The following is an 18,794-nucleotide window of genomic DNA, read 5'->3' on the forward strand; positions in this document are numbered from 1 at the left end:
GATTTCGTGAAAGCCATAATGGTCTTTCCAACTTGTTTGATGAACTCCCGCTATCATTCAATGTATCAGGTCATACAAATACAGTCACAGAAAATCTTCAAAACCATCTGCTGTTAGGTACTATATTTTTTCCATTAAATGTGGTATGGATAAATGATATCTGTAAAAAGGAGATGTCGTATGAACAAAGGTTGTTTCTGTTTTGAACTTGATGAATTGTTAAATGACTATTTTACCTTTTAGTCTAGAATTAAATATTACTGAATAAAATGATTGTAAAAAGTAAATTTAGGAAAAAGTAAAAAGGTAGAGAGGTAAAGAACATTATCAATGGATAAATGCTTCCTACTCTAACCCATTATATATTAATATTTCTTTTTTACTTAATGCAGAGACAATCACTTAATAGAGAAAGTCAGCGAACAACTCTTTCCATATTAAGTCCTAACTTTTCACAAATTTGCTTTCATATTTTTTTTATATTTCTTGCTATCATTTTCTCAAATATTTTCTAGCACTTTATGTGAACAACACTTAATGAGGGGAAAAAAAAGGAACAATGGCTTAGGGGTTGTTTGGTAACCTTTGAATGGAACTATTCAGAAGTAACCTCTGAATCAGTCAGCATTCAAGGCATTTGGAACAATATCTGCACGATTTTGAAAGAATCAAAAGCCTTGGAATTTCCTCTGAATGGTTAGGCAACAATATTACCTTCTCTTAACCATTAAGAGGTTGGAACCATTCAGTTCAACATTCAGTGCGATTTAGTCTGGTGTACAGCAGCCGCCGTTCGATGTATATAGGAAGACAGGTACAGTAACAATTCAAAACCAATCAGATCTCCGCTGTTTTTCAAATATATTTCAACCATTGGTGATTACTTTTGGAAAATTAAGAGAGTGATAATATAAAATATAAATAAAGGAAAAAAGAGCATGGTTTGGACTGTATCGTGTTTATGGTCCTAAATATAGTTGGTTGCAGCCGCCAAAGCACGAGATGGGCCCCGAATCTTAACAGAGTTAACATCTTTGACATGTATTAAGTTTATTCAAATGCTGATTTTATATAAAAAGGGTCCCCTTAACACATATATTATTATGTAAACAAAGAAGTCTGTAAAAGTGCATATAAACAGATGATGTGTTTGTTTATATTACTAAGTGGCATCCTCTTGAGTTGGGTGTTCTTTAACAAGACTTTCCACTATAAGGTGCTTCTACTTTTCAAAAAATTGTACTTGGCTTTTTTTGCAAACTAAACTTCATTCTTGTGAAAATGCAAAAAAAGACATTATAGTTTGCAAGAATGAGCGATTATGAACAAGTATGGATGTAGATATGTCAAAAGCATTTTTGTTTCCAAAAACGCTTCTTCTTTCTGCATTTTCACGAGAATGATCACAAAAAATCAAACATGATGCATCCAAAAGTCATTGATTGTATTCCCTAATATATTAATTTGCTTTCAAGGCTCTTTAAAAGATTCGCACGTGTTTATGAAAAGTTGGACATTTAGATAAAATTAATCATCTTTTAAATAGTCGACTTGTTCCATATAAGTTAAATACTTCAATGCATGTTGAGTTTTTAATTCCGACTTTCATATCCCCTGAAACATTTGTCGTCTTCAACCCCATCATTATCAATTCTAAAAGCATGGATATGAATCAAGGATATTGACAGTAGACCCTAAGGAACCTAAGAAACATTTTTTAAGGGATAAATAATGGTGGATTCAAGAGCAATAATAATAGCATAGTTTGATTAACAGAATATGTCCTTTATATAACCCAATATACAAAAATACCTTTTTCTCACAACTTAATCCTTTCAGGAAGCTAATTTTTGTCCAATGATGCACCTCAACAATCATTATATGCATCTCCCTAAACACAGTATTTTCAAAATCAATCGGTTATTTCAACTCTCTTAAGTTTATAACTCAGATATGGGGAAAAAGAGGTAACTTTGGAGATGCTCTAAGTGAATTCAAACACATATCTTATATAAAAATTGCACATATTTTATAGAGTTAATGACATCAGTCAATGGTAGACACTGTATGGCATAGTGCCATATTGTGCTTAATAGACCATGTTATATATTAACAGAAAATCATAGTTCGCTTATTATGACCATATATTGTATTAAATTATTAATACAAAGTCAGAAAAACCCCGATGAAAAAACATTATATGTTCGGTTTATTGCATCTCATAATGGGATATGAAGTTATAAACATCATTAAAATTTCAAAGGGTGCCTGAGTTATTAACACATTGCATGCAAACAATTAAGCATCTTGCAACCAATACAACATAACATGCATAAATTGCTACAATATAGTAAAACATGATATACATGGACAAAATTCTATGAAACTTTTGCAACCTTTTACTATCGATACATACTAACTACGTAAATTTTTACTCAATTGTCCAGCAAGCACTATGGACTTGACACTTGTACTTGTTGTCACCCACTCTCTTTCTGCCCTTCGTTGTCGTTGTCTAGCATTCTTTGCTCGTTTAGGAGCCAATCTAGCATCTCTCTCAACAAATGCAAGCCTAAATTTCTCAGCAATTGGCAATTCAATTGAGCTCAAAATAGGTGGAGCTGTCCTTATAAGCTTAGATCCTGAAACTGCCCATGTTTTTGGGTCTATATCTTCTACAATAAACTCATCCAATGCTACACCAGGTAACGCATGTTTGGGAATATCAATCCCTTTGTGCCCAAAGAATGATGGTTTCGGGTTCACTATAATACGTGGACATTCGGTTGCCAAAATCTCTAATGAATCTTTGTCAATTGTTGGCTGCAAAACAAGCAAGAAGAATAAGTCTAAGACTATGTTTGGCAAACTAGCTGACAACTTAAAAAGCTAGTTGATAGCTGCAAAGCTAGCTGACAAAAAATGATGTTTGGTAAAAACTAGCTGATAAATTAGTCAAAAGATATAAAATGACAAAAAGGACATTTAAAATAATATGTTTTTTATAATTAATTATAAGGGTATATTCGGGAATGTTTAAAAAGGCCAGTATAAGTAGCTTTTTAAAAAGCTAGCTTATCAACTACTTTTTCGTTTGCCAAAGATGACAATTTAAAAAAGCTCAAAAAATAAGCTAACTTATCAGCTAGTTGTAGCGCACCAAACACAGCCTAAGGCTATCCTTGGCGAACTAGTTGATAACTTAAAAGGGAACTGATAGCTGAAAAGCTAGCTGATAACTAAAAAGTTAGTTGCTAGCTAATAAACTAGCTGATAAAATGATGTTTGGTAAAACTAACTGATAAGCTAGCCGAAATATGTAAAATGACATAAAAGGGCATGTAGAATGTTGAGCTTTTTTTATAATTAATAAAGGGTATATTTGGGAGAAATATTGTATGTTTCTATACGTACCCATACAAGCCAACGTAAAGATTGTGCTCCATGTATGATCTCTGTTGTATCAAGTTCCTCCCATGAATCCCCTTCAACATCATTCAATGTTGGTTTCAAGATGCTTAAAGAGTTGCGTGCAGTGTGTTCGCTTCTTGGGCATCCTCTGCAATATTAACTGCGTTCATAACCCGTAATGAGGTAAAATAAACCCAAAATATTGGGTTGTTCATCTTGTGATGTAGTTAACAATTTTTTACACACAACATTTTATATAAATATAAAATAGAAAATAGAAAAGAAGGATATGGAAATCGTACCCCCATCTCAATATCTCTAGACAAGGGCAATTTTTCACAAGTTCTGAAACACCAAATGGAGTGATCTTGCTGCAACGCCTGTATAAGAAACTAGTGTTAATGGAAATAGCATACAAAAGACACAAGTTAATCTTCATATTATAACACCTTATGTCACCTTATGTCCATAGCTTTTAATTGGCTACAAATCCCTATCACTTTCAATAAACCGATATCTGAGACTTCTGAATCTGATAAATCGAGAATTTCCCATGAGCTTTCAGCCAATGCAACAATCACATCATCATTTAGCAACTTTCTTCTTCTTGCAATGGCTGTTATGGTCATCTGATAAGTTGATCATTCATTTGTAGAATTTAGACTAAAACACAAACATTCTTTTAAAGATATATACTCAAATCTCTATGACTAGAATCTCATGCTTGATTCACCATGCTGTTTTTTTTACAAAAAACTCTTTTTGTTAATACATAATGAGTTAATAAAACATACCAACAAACTAAATAAAAAAACTCCCCTGAATTGCCCCATCCAATGACCTTTACCAAATAAAACTAAGACATGAAATTTACTACCAAAATGCATAGACCTAATTGATAAGTATGAAAAAGCACATAACTTCCTCATCTTTGATTATGTTATGCAGTTCACGATGGATATCACAACAATGTGGTTATTAAATGAAAGACTAGAGTTTAGTTAATAAGCACCACAATGAAAACATATCAAAACTCCTATTAAATTATACAGTATTCACTATAACGCAAATTGGTCATCCTCATTTTGCTACAATCTTGAGCATCAAATGGATATTCACATACATAAGTGTGAAATAACAGAATCATAATACCTACCTTAATGTCCGGTGGGAAACTGGCCACAAGATCTAAATCCTCAATAATATCCTCAAGATGTTTGCCTATAAATCCAAGACACAAGCTTACAAGAGCAGGAGGTTTTCTCTTCTCCAAAGGTGACCCTGTTACACAAACAAAACAATTATAAGCAAGCTGATAGCAGCCCAATAAAAGACACATATTCAAGTTCAAACTAAACCAAAAAAAAACTGAAATCCGTCAGCAACACTTCTTTAGTTCTTTTATATGTAACTCATAGCTGTGAAGTTCAAAACAATCAGAAACTTCTCTTCAAAATTTATCTCAGCCTCCTAAATTACGAAATATGATATCCATCGTTTTCATCGAAAGATAAAGGAAACACATTCATACATAATACGAACATTTGGATATAAATTTGTAGCAAGATCAGCCATCCAATTCCATACATCTGCTATTAACTACTATTAATGTCATACATACTTCCTTGCCCTTATATTCAGCTAGTGTGTTACCCTTATAAACAAATTACAAGATTTCAAGATAACTAGCCTATTAGAAATTCATGTTGACTACAACTCTTATGTGTATAAACAATTAGAAAACGAGAATTAGCATATAGAAACTCACAGGAAGATAGCAGCAAAGGGTTATAACTCTTGGCCAATTTGTTAGGGTTCCTGGAATTGAAAGTCAAATCAATATTCTGAAAGGATCTCTGTACGGCTTCCAAACCCTTTCCTTTATCCATCAAATGATGCAAGGAAGGAGAAATGGCATGAAAAGGAATCGGAACCGGAGTTCTTGAGAGATTTTCGAAGATCGATAGATATTTGGGTAGTGATACCGAGTTTCCGTCGACGGCCTTCTGGTTGTCTTTTCTATGTAATGTAAGAGCCTCTCTAACCCATACAATTTTTTCAAAAAAATAAATAAATAAAACATTTTTTTTTGGAAATCTAAAATTAAATAAATAAACTTAAATTTAAAAATAACGATTCATTAAAATTAAAATTAACACAGTCATTTATATTTTTTATACACATATAACTATTAATTTTTTTTTTGTACATTTAGTTACTTATGTTTTTTTATAGATATATAACCATTAAGTTTGTGGTAAACTTTTTTTTTTTTTTTCTGAAATATACTATTCTAATTATCTTCAAGTTGTCAACAAACTCAAAACGAATATTATAAAAATGTATAAACTGTCTTTTTTAGTACACTTTTATCTTATATTTTAAATTTTCTTAAGAATTTATTCTAAATTTTGAATGTTGTTAAGAATATGACCCCAACTTTTTTTTAACAAATTCTACAAAAAAAAATAGTTATTTTGTACAATCTCTTTTAAGTTTTTTCAGGGGTTTTTATATTTTTTACAACTTTTTTTAAACTTTTTTTTTACAATTTTTCTTTATAGTGTTTACAACTTTTATATAACATACTAGAAGTTTTTTTTATGACATTTTACCACCATTTAAAAACAAACAATTTTTTGGTAGAATTGTTTTAAAGAAAAAGTTTGAACCATATATTTACGTAACAAAATTTAAAGTTTGGATCAAATCCGTAAACAATTTAAAATTATGGGTCAAAATGTAAATATGCAATATGAAATTCTATACTTGGTATAATAGGTGAAAATCGAAAAACATTTTTATTATCTTTTTATAATATTATAATATTTTTGTGGGTTGTTAGAAACTTGAAGGCAATTGTAATAATATATTTATCAAAAAAGTGTTAAACCTCTAGATGTAATGGTCATATATGTATAAATAAAAAATTAATGGATGTAACCGGTATGAGGTGTTGGTTTTTTTTTTCTTTTGAGGTCGATGGTTCAAGTCTCGTTAGTTTTATAGGTAAAATCAGAGAGGTAGTTGTCGTCAAAAAAATAAAAATAACATGTAATTTGACATTATAATAAATTGATGTGTCACTTAAAACTTTTCATAACTTTAATATATATATATATATATATATATATATATATATATATATATATATATATATATATATATATATATATAATAACTTTAATATATATATATATATAATAATGAAAAAAAGAATGCTCTTATATTCTTTACCATTTTATCAGCTTCGTTTAGCCGAAACAGAAAAAACGAGGCGCTTCAACTTGAAAATAAACCCTTGCCTGTCGTCGCATTTTTCATAAGAGCGAGTTTATCGATCTCGCCCCCATCATCGATCTAGGTACGCCTCTCTCGAGTGATTCTTAATTATCGAATGGCTTCTTGATGAAGTGATTCGGGTAATCATAAGAATCCCCAACTCTTCACATTTGTTAGAAAATGCTTACAGCTTGCGATTAGGTTTTGTTTTTTGGTTTTACTTACCATCTGCGACTTGCATTCAGTTATGGCATCTTTCATTTTCGACTGTTAGTTACATCTGTCATGATATCGATGCTTTCCCCCCTTCGATTTCCGGAAAGATCGTTACTTATGGTTGTACACTTGTACTCATTGTTTGGCTGTTTGATTTGTTTAAGTACATTACATGGAGATGGAAGGTCTTTATTTTGAATTCATAAGGTTTCTTGAAGATGTTAAAAGACTAACAGAGCTTCTAGAATCTGTTTTTTGAGAATATGTTAGTGTTACTACATGTTCTCCATTTTATAAAAGAATGGTTGATGACAAACCAACTATATCACATGATTTTCAAAAATTTATCCTGCAGTTTCAAGCATTTATCCAGGAATTTTGTTGATATGAAACTATAAATGCATATGTTTTACTTCATTCCCCCTGTAAATCTAACATTATAGGTTTATAGTATGATTTTCAAATATTGTCTAAAGTTAGGGTTAATGTATTTGCAAAGTTGGTCTATAACTCTATGTCCACTTGTGGTATTCATATTTGGCTAGTTTCTGCAATTAAGTTGCTTTGCTTATTTTAAGTTCATTAATATGATTCCTGCAATTGAATACGCCCTTTCTCATAAAACTCAATTAGGGTTTTCAATCAAGTTCATTTTCCCCCAAAAAAAAAAAAATTTGATTGCTCATGATGAAACCATGTTCCCATTTTCAGGTATTGGTGAAAGGAAGAAGTTTGTTTCTCAATGGCACCACTTATAAACAGGTTTCCATTTGTAGCTACTCATTTGAAGAGGATGATAGCTAAGCTGAATGCAAATGATGAGAAACACACCATAAAATCATGGTCACGTGCATCTATGATCATACCCGAAATGGTGGGCCATCGTATTGCTATCCATAATGGAAAAAGACATCGTCCTATTCAAATTAAAGATGCCATGGTAGGCCACAAATTAGGGGAATTTGCGCTTACACGTGCACGTAAACCACAAAGCCACAAAATGTGAAAAAACCTGCAAAAAAGGGTAAATGATCAAAGATTGAATCAAGATTTATAGTTTTTAAGCTCCTGTATTAACTAAAACTTGTTAGGTTGTCTTTTGCTTATAGTTTATCAGCATTTTCTGGATCATTTTGTTATGGAATTCTTAGATAATGTCTTACATTCACAGTTGATTTTTGTAATAAAGCCTACATTTGAACATGCATTGGTTTTGGCATTGAATTTGACTCATTTTGTTTCCTGTATACATGTTTCATCAGCAAAAATGGCCATGATCATTCTTTTGTTTCAATACAGTTAGATGAGGAGGGCATTTATGTCTTTTCCACTGGGATATTAAGAGCAAGTCTATTTCCCACCTTGTTCTACTTTTCTTTTACTACAATTTTGATTTTTGATTTCAGCCCTTGAATTGAAATCTTCTACTGATAGATTTTCCGCAATTATAAAACTCATATTTATAGTTGTTTTTTTTACTTCATCCCAAAAGAATAACTTAATATATAAAGTCAAGGAAATGGGATTTTTCCCAATATTAAGTCTTAACTTTTTACAAATTTGACATTATTTATTTTACAAAAATCAGAACTGTGTTTGACTTCACCATCAAACCTTGTCTCCTTTACTTAGTTTTATGCATGTTTCATTAGCAAGAATGGCCACAAAATTGTGATCGCTCTTTACTCTTTAGTTCAAGTACAGGTAGAGAGATAGACATAAGAATCCAACACAAAATGGAAATAACAATAATGATACAACTTTACACCATTATCGAAAATATGGGAATAAACCACACAAATGTTTCATAAACAAAAGAGCGATTAAAGAACTATTATACAGATTACGAGTAGGTTATTGGGAAAATGATGAAAATAGTAAAACTTTGATGGATCAAACTCAGACTCAGCTCTTTTGGATTATTATCTATGCTCCTAAATTCGTTGCTATCTAGTAGACATTGGAGTTTCTTAAAGCTTTTTTCCAATTTTTTTTTTTTTCTGTTTTGTTTGAAGAAACAGATTGCATTATTTAGAATAGCTTTCCTGGTTGGGTCCCACTTCTCATCATCGTGCAGAATTCTTCATAGTTTATCTTCCCATCCTATCATGATTCAAAAACAAACAACAATTGCCAATTTGTCACTTTTAAACACTCAAGAAACATTCAAGACAAAAATGATAACAAAGAACTCACATTATCGGTATCAACTTCTGCTATTATGTCTTTAATGGTGGCTTCATCTCCCATTCCATATTTCCTCATTGCTGTTTCTAATTCATCTCTTGTAATAAACCTGATTCACTCAAAACATCACAACCAAATTAGATTGGATGTGAATTGTGATAGTTTTTATAGTTAAATACAATCAAAATTTTAGCTACTTTACTTACCCACTATTATCAGTATCAAAATGCTGAAAGGCTTTGTACAAATGTTCTTCCCTTTCTAATTTGTGTCGATGCATTGTTGCTGTGATGAACTCAATGTAATCAATCGACCCATTTCCATCAACATCAGCCTGGATCATAAAAACAAGTTTATAAGGAAAAAGGTGTTTAAAAATAGAAATTCCAAGTTTTTTTTTTTTTTTAACATGTGAAACATCTTACTGCTTCCATGAGTTGCTTCACTTCAGCCTCCGAGAGCTTTGACCCTAATCGAGCCAATCCAGTTTTAAGTTCTTCATAAGTAATAGTTCCACTGTTATCAGTGTCTATGTTTGTAAACATTGATTTCAACCCTTGAATCTCTTCTGCTGACAGATTTTCCGCAATGACCTATAAAACTCATATTTTCAGTGTTAGTAGATAGAGATGTACGGTTTTTGGAATGGACTGGGCCTTGGTCCCAGTCCTCACTATAATCAGATTGGACCGGGCCGGTCCAACAATACTGGTCCGGCCCGGTCTGTGTTAACCTCTATAGATGAACACACTCTATTAGAGTTAATACTGAAGCTAAAATATTAGCTGTTTTGGGTACCTTGAGAGCGAGCTTCTTGAGCTTATTCATAGCTCGGAATTGCTTCATCCTAGAAAGGACTGCACTGTCGATTGGCTTGTCAGATGCTTCACCATCTTCTCTTATCCATGGATGCTCTGTGTACCAATTTGGAAACATACAAGAAAGATATTATGAGCTCATGAGCATATATGTGCATAGTTTGATTTGAAGGTTGAAAACAAACATCTTATGTTCACAGCCTGTTTTGAATGTGAGTTCTGATAATGACTACATAAATATGATAATTAACCATAATAAAAAGTAATGCGAGAAATAAGGTTTGGATGTGTTAATTGTAATAGTCACTTTTAATGGTGTTCTCAAATAAGGGCATATACGTAATTTTAATCTACTCTAGGTTACCAAAACACTAGAAGACATAGGAGACTATATGTCAGATAATCATTTCTAAAAGACACATATAAATATCGACTTGATAAAGTGTTGTTTTGAGGAATAATATTTAAAAGATATTTGAGAATACGACAACACACTTGGGGAAATGGACTTATAAAAAGAAAAGAATGACTACAAATTTGGAAGAAATTAGGACCTTATAGTGAAAACTTCATTTATTTGTAATATTCTGCGGAAAAAAAAGAACTCATATATACCTTACCAGATTAAAAGATGTCAGTAGTAAAGGGTTGTTTGATCACATGTTTGATAATAGAACCATTCAGAGATCACCTCTGCAGCATTTACCTCTGAACGAATTAAAAGCCTACAGCCTCTAAACGGGTAAGGAACCCTACCTTCTTTTAACCATTAAGAGGTTGGAATGGTTTATTTTTATCAAACAGCCCTTAATTGAAAAAAGAAACAACACCTAAGAATCTACATCTATGATCGATTATACAGATACATACCAAGAACTTGAGCAGAAGTTATTCTCTTCCTGGGGTCTTGTGTGAGCATCCTTCGAACAAGATCCTTAGCACTTGTAGAGATAGATGGCCATGGATCACTTTCAAAATCAATATAACCTTCAAGTACAGCATCAAATATTCCCTTCTCTGTCTCTGCATTTTCATACCCAATTTCATGTTATAACTTATAATCCTATAAAAAAAAAAAAAAATAGAGCATCAATTTACCTGCCCAAAAGGGAGGCACACCACTTAGCAGGATATACAGTATCACCCCTGCACTCCATATGTCTATTTCCTTCCCGTATTTACGTGTCAATACCTCTGGTGCAACATAATACGCACTTCCAACAACTTGTCGATATGCTTTTCCTGAAAGTGTTTGATTGCTTTGTCATATAACAAGGCAAGGTCATCATAATGCTGTGTAGCTCAAAAGAAGTTCAAGACATTGTACACAAAGGTTGAATTAAGAATTCCGGAAAGTAGTATGTGAATCAAGAACTTTGCTGGAGATATCAAGAAGATGGTGGAAGAATCTATAGATGTAAGAGTAAAGTAGGACCTTCTTTAGCGTTCATTCATGTTATCGTCCCCTCGTATTGCAGGAAGACTAAAGATCTCAACTCAAGCATGAATATTAAAATTGTAATTTTCTTTTTAAATTTTATGTGTTATTTTTACGAAAAAACTAATACAGTATTTTTAACCAGTTTTTCAGATACGACCTAATTGTTTTTTATAATGTAAACCACAAGTAATTTCCAACTTTCATTCTTGACTTTTACCAGTTTACCAGGTTCCATCATGTAAAAATAAAATACTATGCTTTCTTTCAAAAAAAATCAAAATATCGTGACCTTTATGCAAATAAGTATAAATCTTATTTGCATAAAAGACATGACATTTTCATATTTTTTCATTTAAAAGCTTTTTCTACAGATGGACTCTTAACCCGAATAAAAAGACAAAAACGAAGATCCAAGACCTCCTATTGCACGAAGATTTAAGACCGCAAGCGTAAATACGTCTTTCTCATTTTATTTATAATCATAAGAGAGTGTAAAGATCTAGCGACTAGCAATAATAGTTGTGTACTACCTTCCTTGTAAATATTCAAAAATAGTTTCCATTTAAATTACTGTCCCCTCATATAATCATCCTATCCTTGTGTAGTTTTCTCTATCATTCTAATGTACTCCTGGCAAATCTCTTTCCATTAACTTATTGTGTTGTTCATCGTTTGCTTTACTTCACTTACATTTCCTTGTTTTCCTTGTTTACGAGAGTGATTTGACTTAGTTTGAGGACTAAGTGTCATAGAGTGAGCTTGTGTAGACAAGTCCGCGATATATTGCAAATATTGTACATAAAAATCTAGGAAATTTTCGTTAGTAAGATTGATCACGAAAATGCCCACAATAAAATGCGAATCATTGAACTTTTTAAAGTTAACTATCTAATTATTGTTGAATCCTATAAAATCTTGCAAGAACCGATTCTTTCAATGGGATTTTTTCTTAAAAGTCAAAAGATTAAGATTTGTATATGTTACAAAGTAGAGATTCGGTTAGCAATACCTTCTTGAATGAAGACCGATAAACCGAAATCTGTAGCTTTAAGAAGTGCGTTCTCACTCTTATCCGAAAGCAAGAAATTTTCAGGCTTTAAATCACGATGCATCACTCCCATAAAGTGACAAACATGAACCACATTCACAATCGACCTGCAAATCGAGGCTGCAGCTCTTTCACTATAATGACCTTTTGCAATGATCCTATCAAAAAGCTCACCTCCTTCACAAACCTCCATAACCAAATGCACAGATTGCTTATCTTCATAAGCACCTTTAAACTCAACAATATTAGCCTGTCCACTTAGATGCTGCATAATCTGAATTTCTTTCCTCATATCATCCTTATCACTTTTGGTTACAAGTTTCTTCTTTGATATCGACTTACAAGCATACTTTTGACCAGTTGATTTCTGTATACAAAGATATGTAACACCAAATTGACCTCTACCCAATTCTCTCCCCATGGTGTAGTGTTGTTTAACGTCTTCAAATGGTTTTCCGAGAATCGAGTCAGCTGTGAACACCCTCTTGGGGCTGGGCGGTGGCGGCTGCTTTCTCTGCGGAGTTTGAGCTGCCGGAGCAGGGGTTTTGGTGTAAACCGCATTGGGTTCAACGGATCTTGTTCTATGAGCATCAGGGTATGTCCCTCCACTCTTGCTTTTGCTACTACACAACCCCATTTCTTGATATTTTGAATGGAATTGTGGAAATTGATCAAGAAACGAATACCCAGATGGGGATTGATTGTTGTTACTTGGTTGTTGGCTCGAAATCGAAGATCAAAAGGGGTGTCGATGAAGATGGTCAAAGAGAATAGTCAAACCGCTAAGATTGAATAATAATTCATGGAGGAATAGTTTAAGGTACAGAAGAGGTTGAAGGAAGGAACGTGGTGAGCTCATTCGGAATACTTGAGATTTAAAAGAATGGAATCTTCGAAGAAATTAGACGCGGTTTGATTGGGTTGAATCTTGAATGTGGTCAAGGAGAAGTAGGAAGTCAGACATTTTGACTTTTTGAGAGTCTTCATGTTGTCCACCTCCATCTTTGGATGAAGAAATGTGCTTTTCTTTGTGTCCATTGAGAATCTGCCAAATATTAGGAGCTTTCATTCTTTGTCTTCAAGTAAGGTGTTTGTTTCTTCTTTATTTAATCCAATTAATTAAAATAAATTTAATTTGATAAATTATATACTTATATTTCTTCAATTATATTTAGATATTTTGTAAGTTTTAAGTTTTAGAATAATATTTTATTCATATAATAATTGTTGATATCCACCTCTCCTATCTTATTTCATTACCTCTCCTATCTTATTTCATTTGTGAGGTTTATTGTTATTGTTGTTATTGTTGTCCTTGTTTTTTATATGGTAATAATTATTGTGCTTTTTATATAATTTTTAATTTATCCTTTAGATATCGTGTAGATTAATATCAAGTTTAGAGTTAAAAGCGGTTTGCATTGAAACCTAAATTAGAATAAACCATAAATGGTAAGCTCATTTGTTTTGGGGATGATGTTTGGCCTGCATCTAAAAACAAATCATTTGGCATGTGATTTCTATGAAGCATCTCGTGGGTTTGTCTTTCATTTTGCTTTTATTGAACAAGAGGTTTAGCTAAATACCAAGAAATGTTCCTAATTCCAACTTTATGAACATCATTTTGATATCAAACACAAGCTCTAATTTTTAACATCAAATAAATCACTATTCAAGTAAAAAAAAATCCATCACAAAAATATTATTAATAATGAATACAATTTGCAATAAACTTATATGAATATTACTAATACTTTATAAATAGTAGTAGTCTAATAAAAATATTATAACTTTTATAATTAATATTTTTATTAAAATATTTACTTGCAACAGTGATTCTTTTATTATTTGTTGAAAAGTTATTTTTTATATTTTAAAAGCAACAAAAAATTATTCATCTTCTTTACCTTGGAAACGGGTTTGACAAGAAGGAAGAAGTGGAGAACATGTTGAGGTGAAGGAGAAGAAAACAGAGTAAGATAACTGCGTTGAGGGAGGTTGTGATGGTAATAAGCAACGAGAAGCCTCATAACGTGCAAAAACGGTGAAGGGGACGGTGTTTGTGTCATGGTAACGCTGTTATCCGGCTGCCATGTCATAAAAACATTTGTGGACGTTGCCCACACCTTTCCGTCTAAAACTTTCAACCTAGATGTACACAAAATCTATTTAATACCGAAACCTACTTTCTAAAACATTCGGTTCGGACCACATCCGTTCTTTTTATAAAGGAATTTCGCTAAGTAGTTCCGGTTTTTATCAGTTTTTAGAAAGGAATATATACATCTTGTCAAACCGGTTATAGATAAAGGAAAACCGGTTTTTTTTTTTTTAAAAAGTTCCAATTTACGAATTATTCTAAAAATTGGGTTTTAACTTTTTTTTTTTTGGAAATTTAAATTTAACTCCAATAAACTTGTTGCATGCCATTATGAAATTACACACATAAACATTTAGACAGTATTTGTGTGGAAAATTTTCAGAAAAGTCTCAATATTTTCGGAAAAGCTACACTTAAGTTTCAAGATTTTTTTTTGAACGAAAAAGTCGTGAAAACCTGCAAAAATTTGCAGTTTGACCCTTTTTGACCGGTTGAAACCGGTATCAAATTAATTTGGGACTATTTCGTAAACTAACACAAAATATTATGACTTTTCTATAAACAAAAATATTAGGACTTTTCTGCAAATAAAATTCTTATTATTATTATTATTATTATTATAAATAAGAATACTATTTTTTGCACTTGTTATTATTAATATTGTTAATAATACATATAAATGCATTTAAATGAAAAAATAATATTAATGACATTGTTTAAGGGTGGAGGTGGAGGGGATGGTGATGCTTTTAGCATTGAAATCATTAATGTCTGCTTGTATATTTTTACTTTGTATATGGTCATTTCATATTGGTTATTATTGTTTTCAATTCAGAATATTAATACTTAACAATTTAAAAGAAGTTGCATATTTGTAAATTTGTTTGTAAATAGTTTAAGATAGAAGGATTTCTCAATTTGTATATAAAATTGTTTAAGGTATAAAGATTACTTTCCAAATCCAACAGATCTACCATAAACATCTACATAGATAACCCACATCAAAATTCAAAAGTATTAATTACAATATCTTATTTAATAAAAAGTAACATGAATAATTCATAGCCTTAAAACATGTAACATCCGGACTTCCAGGTATATTGTTTATTTATTTAATTATTTTGAAGACTATTGAGCTACTCGACGAGACGATGCTACAACTCGTCGAGTAGAGTCGCGATGTGCCACGTGGGGTTAATGACCTACTCGACGAGTCCAGGAGCCGACTAGCCGAGTAGACGCTGTGATGAGAAACCCTAAATCCCCTGGTTTGGGACCTATTTAAGGGCACTTATAGCCTCATTTGCGGCTATACTTCCCTGAGAGTAAACCCTAAACGGCCTGTGAGCTTAGAGAAGTGTTGGATCTTGAAGTGTTGCGTCATTGGGACTTTTGTCTAGGTCTATTATGTTCTCGGTTATGGGCTTGTCCAGCCATTTACATTTATTAGGGTTTACTTTATATAGTGCATGCATGCATCTTGGTATGAACTCTTTTGACAGTTTTATTCTTTTGATCGTATTGTAACCCTAGCACACCTCTACAGTAGCAATTCTTCATAGAGTTCTTCTGAGGTGTGATTGATTAATCATTCGACACAAGCATTGATTCATCTGGTGTTATTATTTTCATTGTGTTCTTGATTTATCTGTTTAAGAATCTTATCGATCTAAACGTTTTAATCTCATCAATTGGTATCAGAGCAGGAGACTGTGTAAATCATACGCACCTCTTCTGTTTGAAGAATATTTTTAGGGTTTCCGCTTTTATTGAATATGTTGAGTCGTCATCTCTTCATTGACGTTGTTCATAGATCTCGATATTGCCCTAATACTGCTTTACAAGTCTGATTCTTGACAGGTAAACAGATCAAGTCATTATGTCTCACGACGAATCTCAAACCATTCCCATTAACATCTCCAACAACATTGGATCGACTACAAGGATTCCAATCTTGTACACTCAAGAGTATGAAGTCTGGGCTCTTCACTTTGAAGATTGTGTCCTGGGTTCAGAGGACAACGGATATTTAATCTGGGAAGCAATTACGGTGGGTCCTTTTTCTCATATTGGAACCGAAAGAATCATCAAGTCTCAAAAGGAGTATAATCAGCTGATGATTGACGTGAAAGATGTTGCTTAAGATGAGAAGAACAAGCTGCTTAGTAACATAAAAGCAATGAGGATGATCAGATTCGCTTTACAATCTGACACCTTTCGTCTGGTGAGTGCATGTACCACTGCAAAGGAGATTTGGGATCGGCTTAAGGAGTTGTATTCCACCGATGAGGATCTCGAACATTCTACTCAAACTCTTCTGCTTTCAGAGTTCGGTGACTTCAAGCAAAAGGAAGATGAAAGTCTCATTCAAACATTCGATCGTTACAACCATCTTCTCAGCAGGATGATCAAGCATGGAATTGGCAGAGAGGTGATCGAGTAGAAAGTCACCTATATGAATGGTCTAAGGCCAGAATGGATGGCTGTGGTTTCAACTGTTAAAGCTCATGAACAGTTTAAATCCTACTCGTTGGCGAAGCTCGTGGGAATGCTCAAGTCTCATGAAAGTGTTGTGACCAAGGAAACGAAATTGGTTTCCGGAATGGGATCATTGGCTCTTATCTCAAAGGGTAAGAATTTGATTGAAGAAGAAACAGAATCTAACCTTTCTGAATGTGATCTGAAAGATGAAGAATATGCACTGATGGTATCCAATCCCAAGCGGTTTGCAAGAAAGAAGTTCCCAGCCAAGAACCGAAACTGGCAGGGAAGCTATAATTCAGAGAAGGAGAAAGAGGAAATTAAAAGTGCTCCTTAGAAAGAAGAGGAAAAGAAAGAGAGCAAACTTGTGGGTGATTCGGGCTATGACTGCAATTATTGTCATGGCAAAAACCATCTAGCAAAAGAGTGCATGTTAAGGAGAATGAAGACGATGAAGCTTACCACACTCGTAAGCTTGAAGAAGCCAAGAAAAAGAAGTCTAACGATAAATCCATGCCTGTGTTACTTGTGCAGGAAAATGTTGAAGAAAACGAGTTCGGTGGAGTAGAGGTCTGGTCTACTGATTCAGAAGATGAGGAAGTACGCAAGCCCACTCATGGCAGGGCATTCGTAGCAAAAGAAGAAGGTTCTGGTTTGGCAGGAAAGTGTCTGATGGTGACGGTTGGGGTGTCACAAATGAGAGGTTACACTACAGATGGCGGGGATGATGAAGCGAAAGAGAGGGAGGATAGATGCTTCACAGCGAAACCAGTTGGAGAGCAGATCAATGAATGTGACCAGTTGATCAAGAAGGTAAATTCTATTCTCATAACACTCAAAATACCCGTTTCCAACTATGAAAAGGAATTAAATGATTTAAAATCTAAATTTTCTAATCTAAGTGGTAGCCTAAAACAAACTCGCCTCACAAATGCTAACCTAACTGATCAAATTAGCATGGTGTCGTCCAAGAGTGAGGAACGAAGGATGTGGATAGAGTAGAAGGAGTTAGAGTTGGTTAGGGAAAGAGATGAATTGATATATTTGCAAAGAGACAATTTGAAAATTTTGAAACAAATGAATATTTTTTTGTCTAATTGCTAAGCGTCTTTATACAAATATTACTCAGTTGCATCTAGATTGCGATATCGGCAAAAAGATTCACAAAATGATTTTGCCTTTCCTTGAATTAAAGGAAGACGAAATAGATGTTGATTGCTATAAATGTGAATCGATCGTCTCATCAGAAGAAACTTCTGAAGCCTACAAAATTGGACTGGACAAAATCGAGTCATTCATTAAGTCCAAGGACCACAAGGACATGCTTAGGAACTTACTGGATGAAAATGACAAATTGAAAATAAAGACCGAAACTGTGCAGAAATTTGACTCATCGAGTTCTAAGTTAAGTTCAGAAAACAAGATTGATGCCAACAATACTTCTGAATTTGACGAGGACGATGATATGAGTGAAATTTCTGTAGAGGACGTGGTTGACTGTTCTGAATTTGTTAAACCGAACCCGAACCAGCAAAAGTCCTTATATCTGAAAACTCTGTTGAGTTCGCTCGATCGTCTAAAGACCAGAACAAAGTCCTGAAAGAAAAGGTTGTGGTATACCTAAAGGTACAAACTGTACCGAATCAATTGTACACCACCAGTGGAGTTACCAAGAAGCAAACTGTTGAGCTAACCTCCTTAGTAGATGAAGATAATGTTGATGGCTGTGATGAGTACTTTTGGTCATCCCCGATTGATAATGCAGATGAAACGAAAGGATTATCGGAACGAACCTCTTGGAGGGTGATA

At 33.1% G+C, this 18,794-nt stretch overlaps 2 protein-coding genes and 1 long non-coding RNA gene across 3 annotated transcripts; 1 reads left to right on the forward strand and 2 right to left on the reverse strand.

Annotated features, from left to right (window-relative positions):
• Nucleotides 1-2,249: 2,249 nt before the first annotated feature.
• LOC145123311 (RNI-like superfamily protein) lies at nucleotides 2,250-5,445 on the reverse strand. The gene is made up of 6 exons (XM_079058526.1): nucleotides 5,180-5,445; nucleotides 4,568-4,692; nucleotides 3,871-4,040; nucleotides 3,714-3,791; nucleotides 3,415-3,559; nucleotides 2,250-2,823 (listed from the first exon to the last, which is right to left on the reverse strand). The coding sequence occupies exons 1-6, from the start codon at nucleotides 5,298-5,300 to the stop codon at nucleotides 2,416-2,418; spliced, it is 1,047 nt and encodes a 348-aa protein (XP_078914652.1). The 5' UTR covers nucleotides 5,301-5,445; the 3' UTR covers nucleotides 2,250-2,415.
• A 1,209-nt stretch (nucleotides 5,446-6,654) lies between these two features.
• LOC145123731 (uncharacterized) lies at nucleotides 6,655-8,156 on the forward strand. Its single transcript, XR_013715266.1, has 2 exons — nucleotides 6,655-6,775; nucleotides 7,621-8,156. It is a non-coding gene; the product is annotated as an uncharacterized LOC145123731 (long non-coding RNA).
• Nucleotides 8,157-8,652: 496 nt separating this feature from the next.
• LOC145123730 (calcium-dependent protein kinase 19-like) lies at nucleotides 8,653-13,392 on the reverse strand. Its single transcript, XM_079058941.1, has 8 exons — nucleotides 12,365-13,392; nucleotides 11,013-11,156; nucleotides 10,785-10,937; nucleotides 9,895-10,010; nucleotides 9,522-9,689; nucleotides 9,303-9,430; nucleotides 9,106-9,205; nucleotides 8,653-9,012 (listed from the first exon to the last, which is right to left on the reverse strand). The coding sequence occupies exons 1-8, from the start codon at nucleotides 13,038-13,040 to the stop codon at nucleotides 8,941-8,943; spliced, it is 1,557 nt and encodes a 518-aa protein (XP_078915067.1). The 5' UTR covers nucleotides 13,041-13,392; the 3' UTR covers nucleotides 8,653-8,940.
• Between the last annotated feature and the right edge of the window lie 5,402 nt (nucleotides 13,393-18,794).

This window comes from Lactuca virosa, chromosome 7 (assembly GCF_052849685.1).
Source record: "Lactuca virosa cultivar CGN04683 chromosome 7, Lactuca_virosa_CGN04683_v6, whole genome shotgun sequence".
NCBI classification, from domain to species: Eukaryota; Viridiplantae; Streptophyta; class Magnoliopsida; order Asterales; family Asteraceae; genus Lactuca; species Lactuca virosa.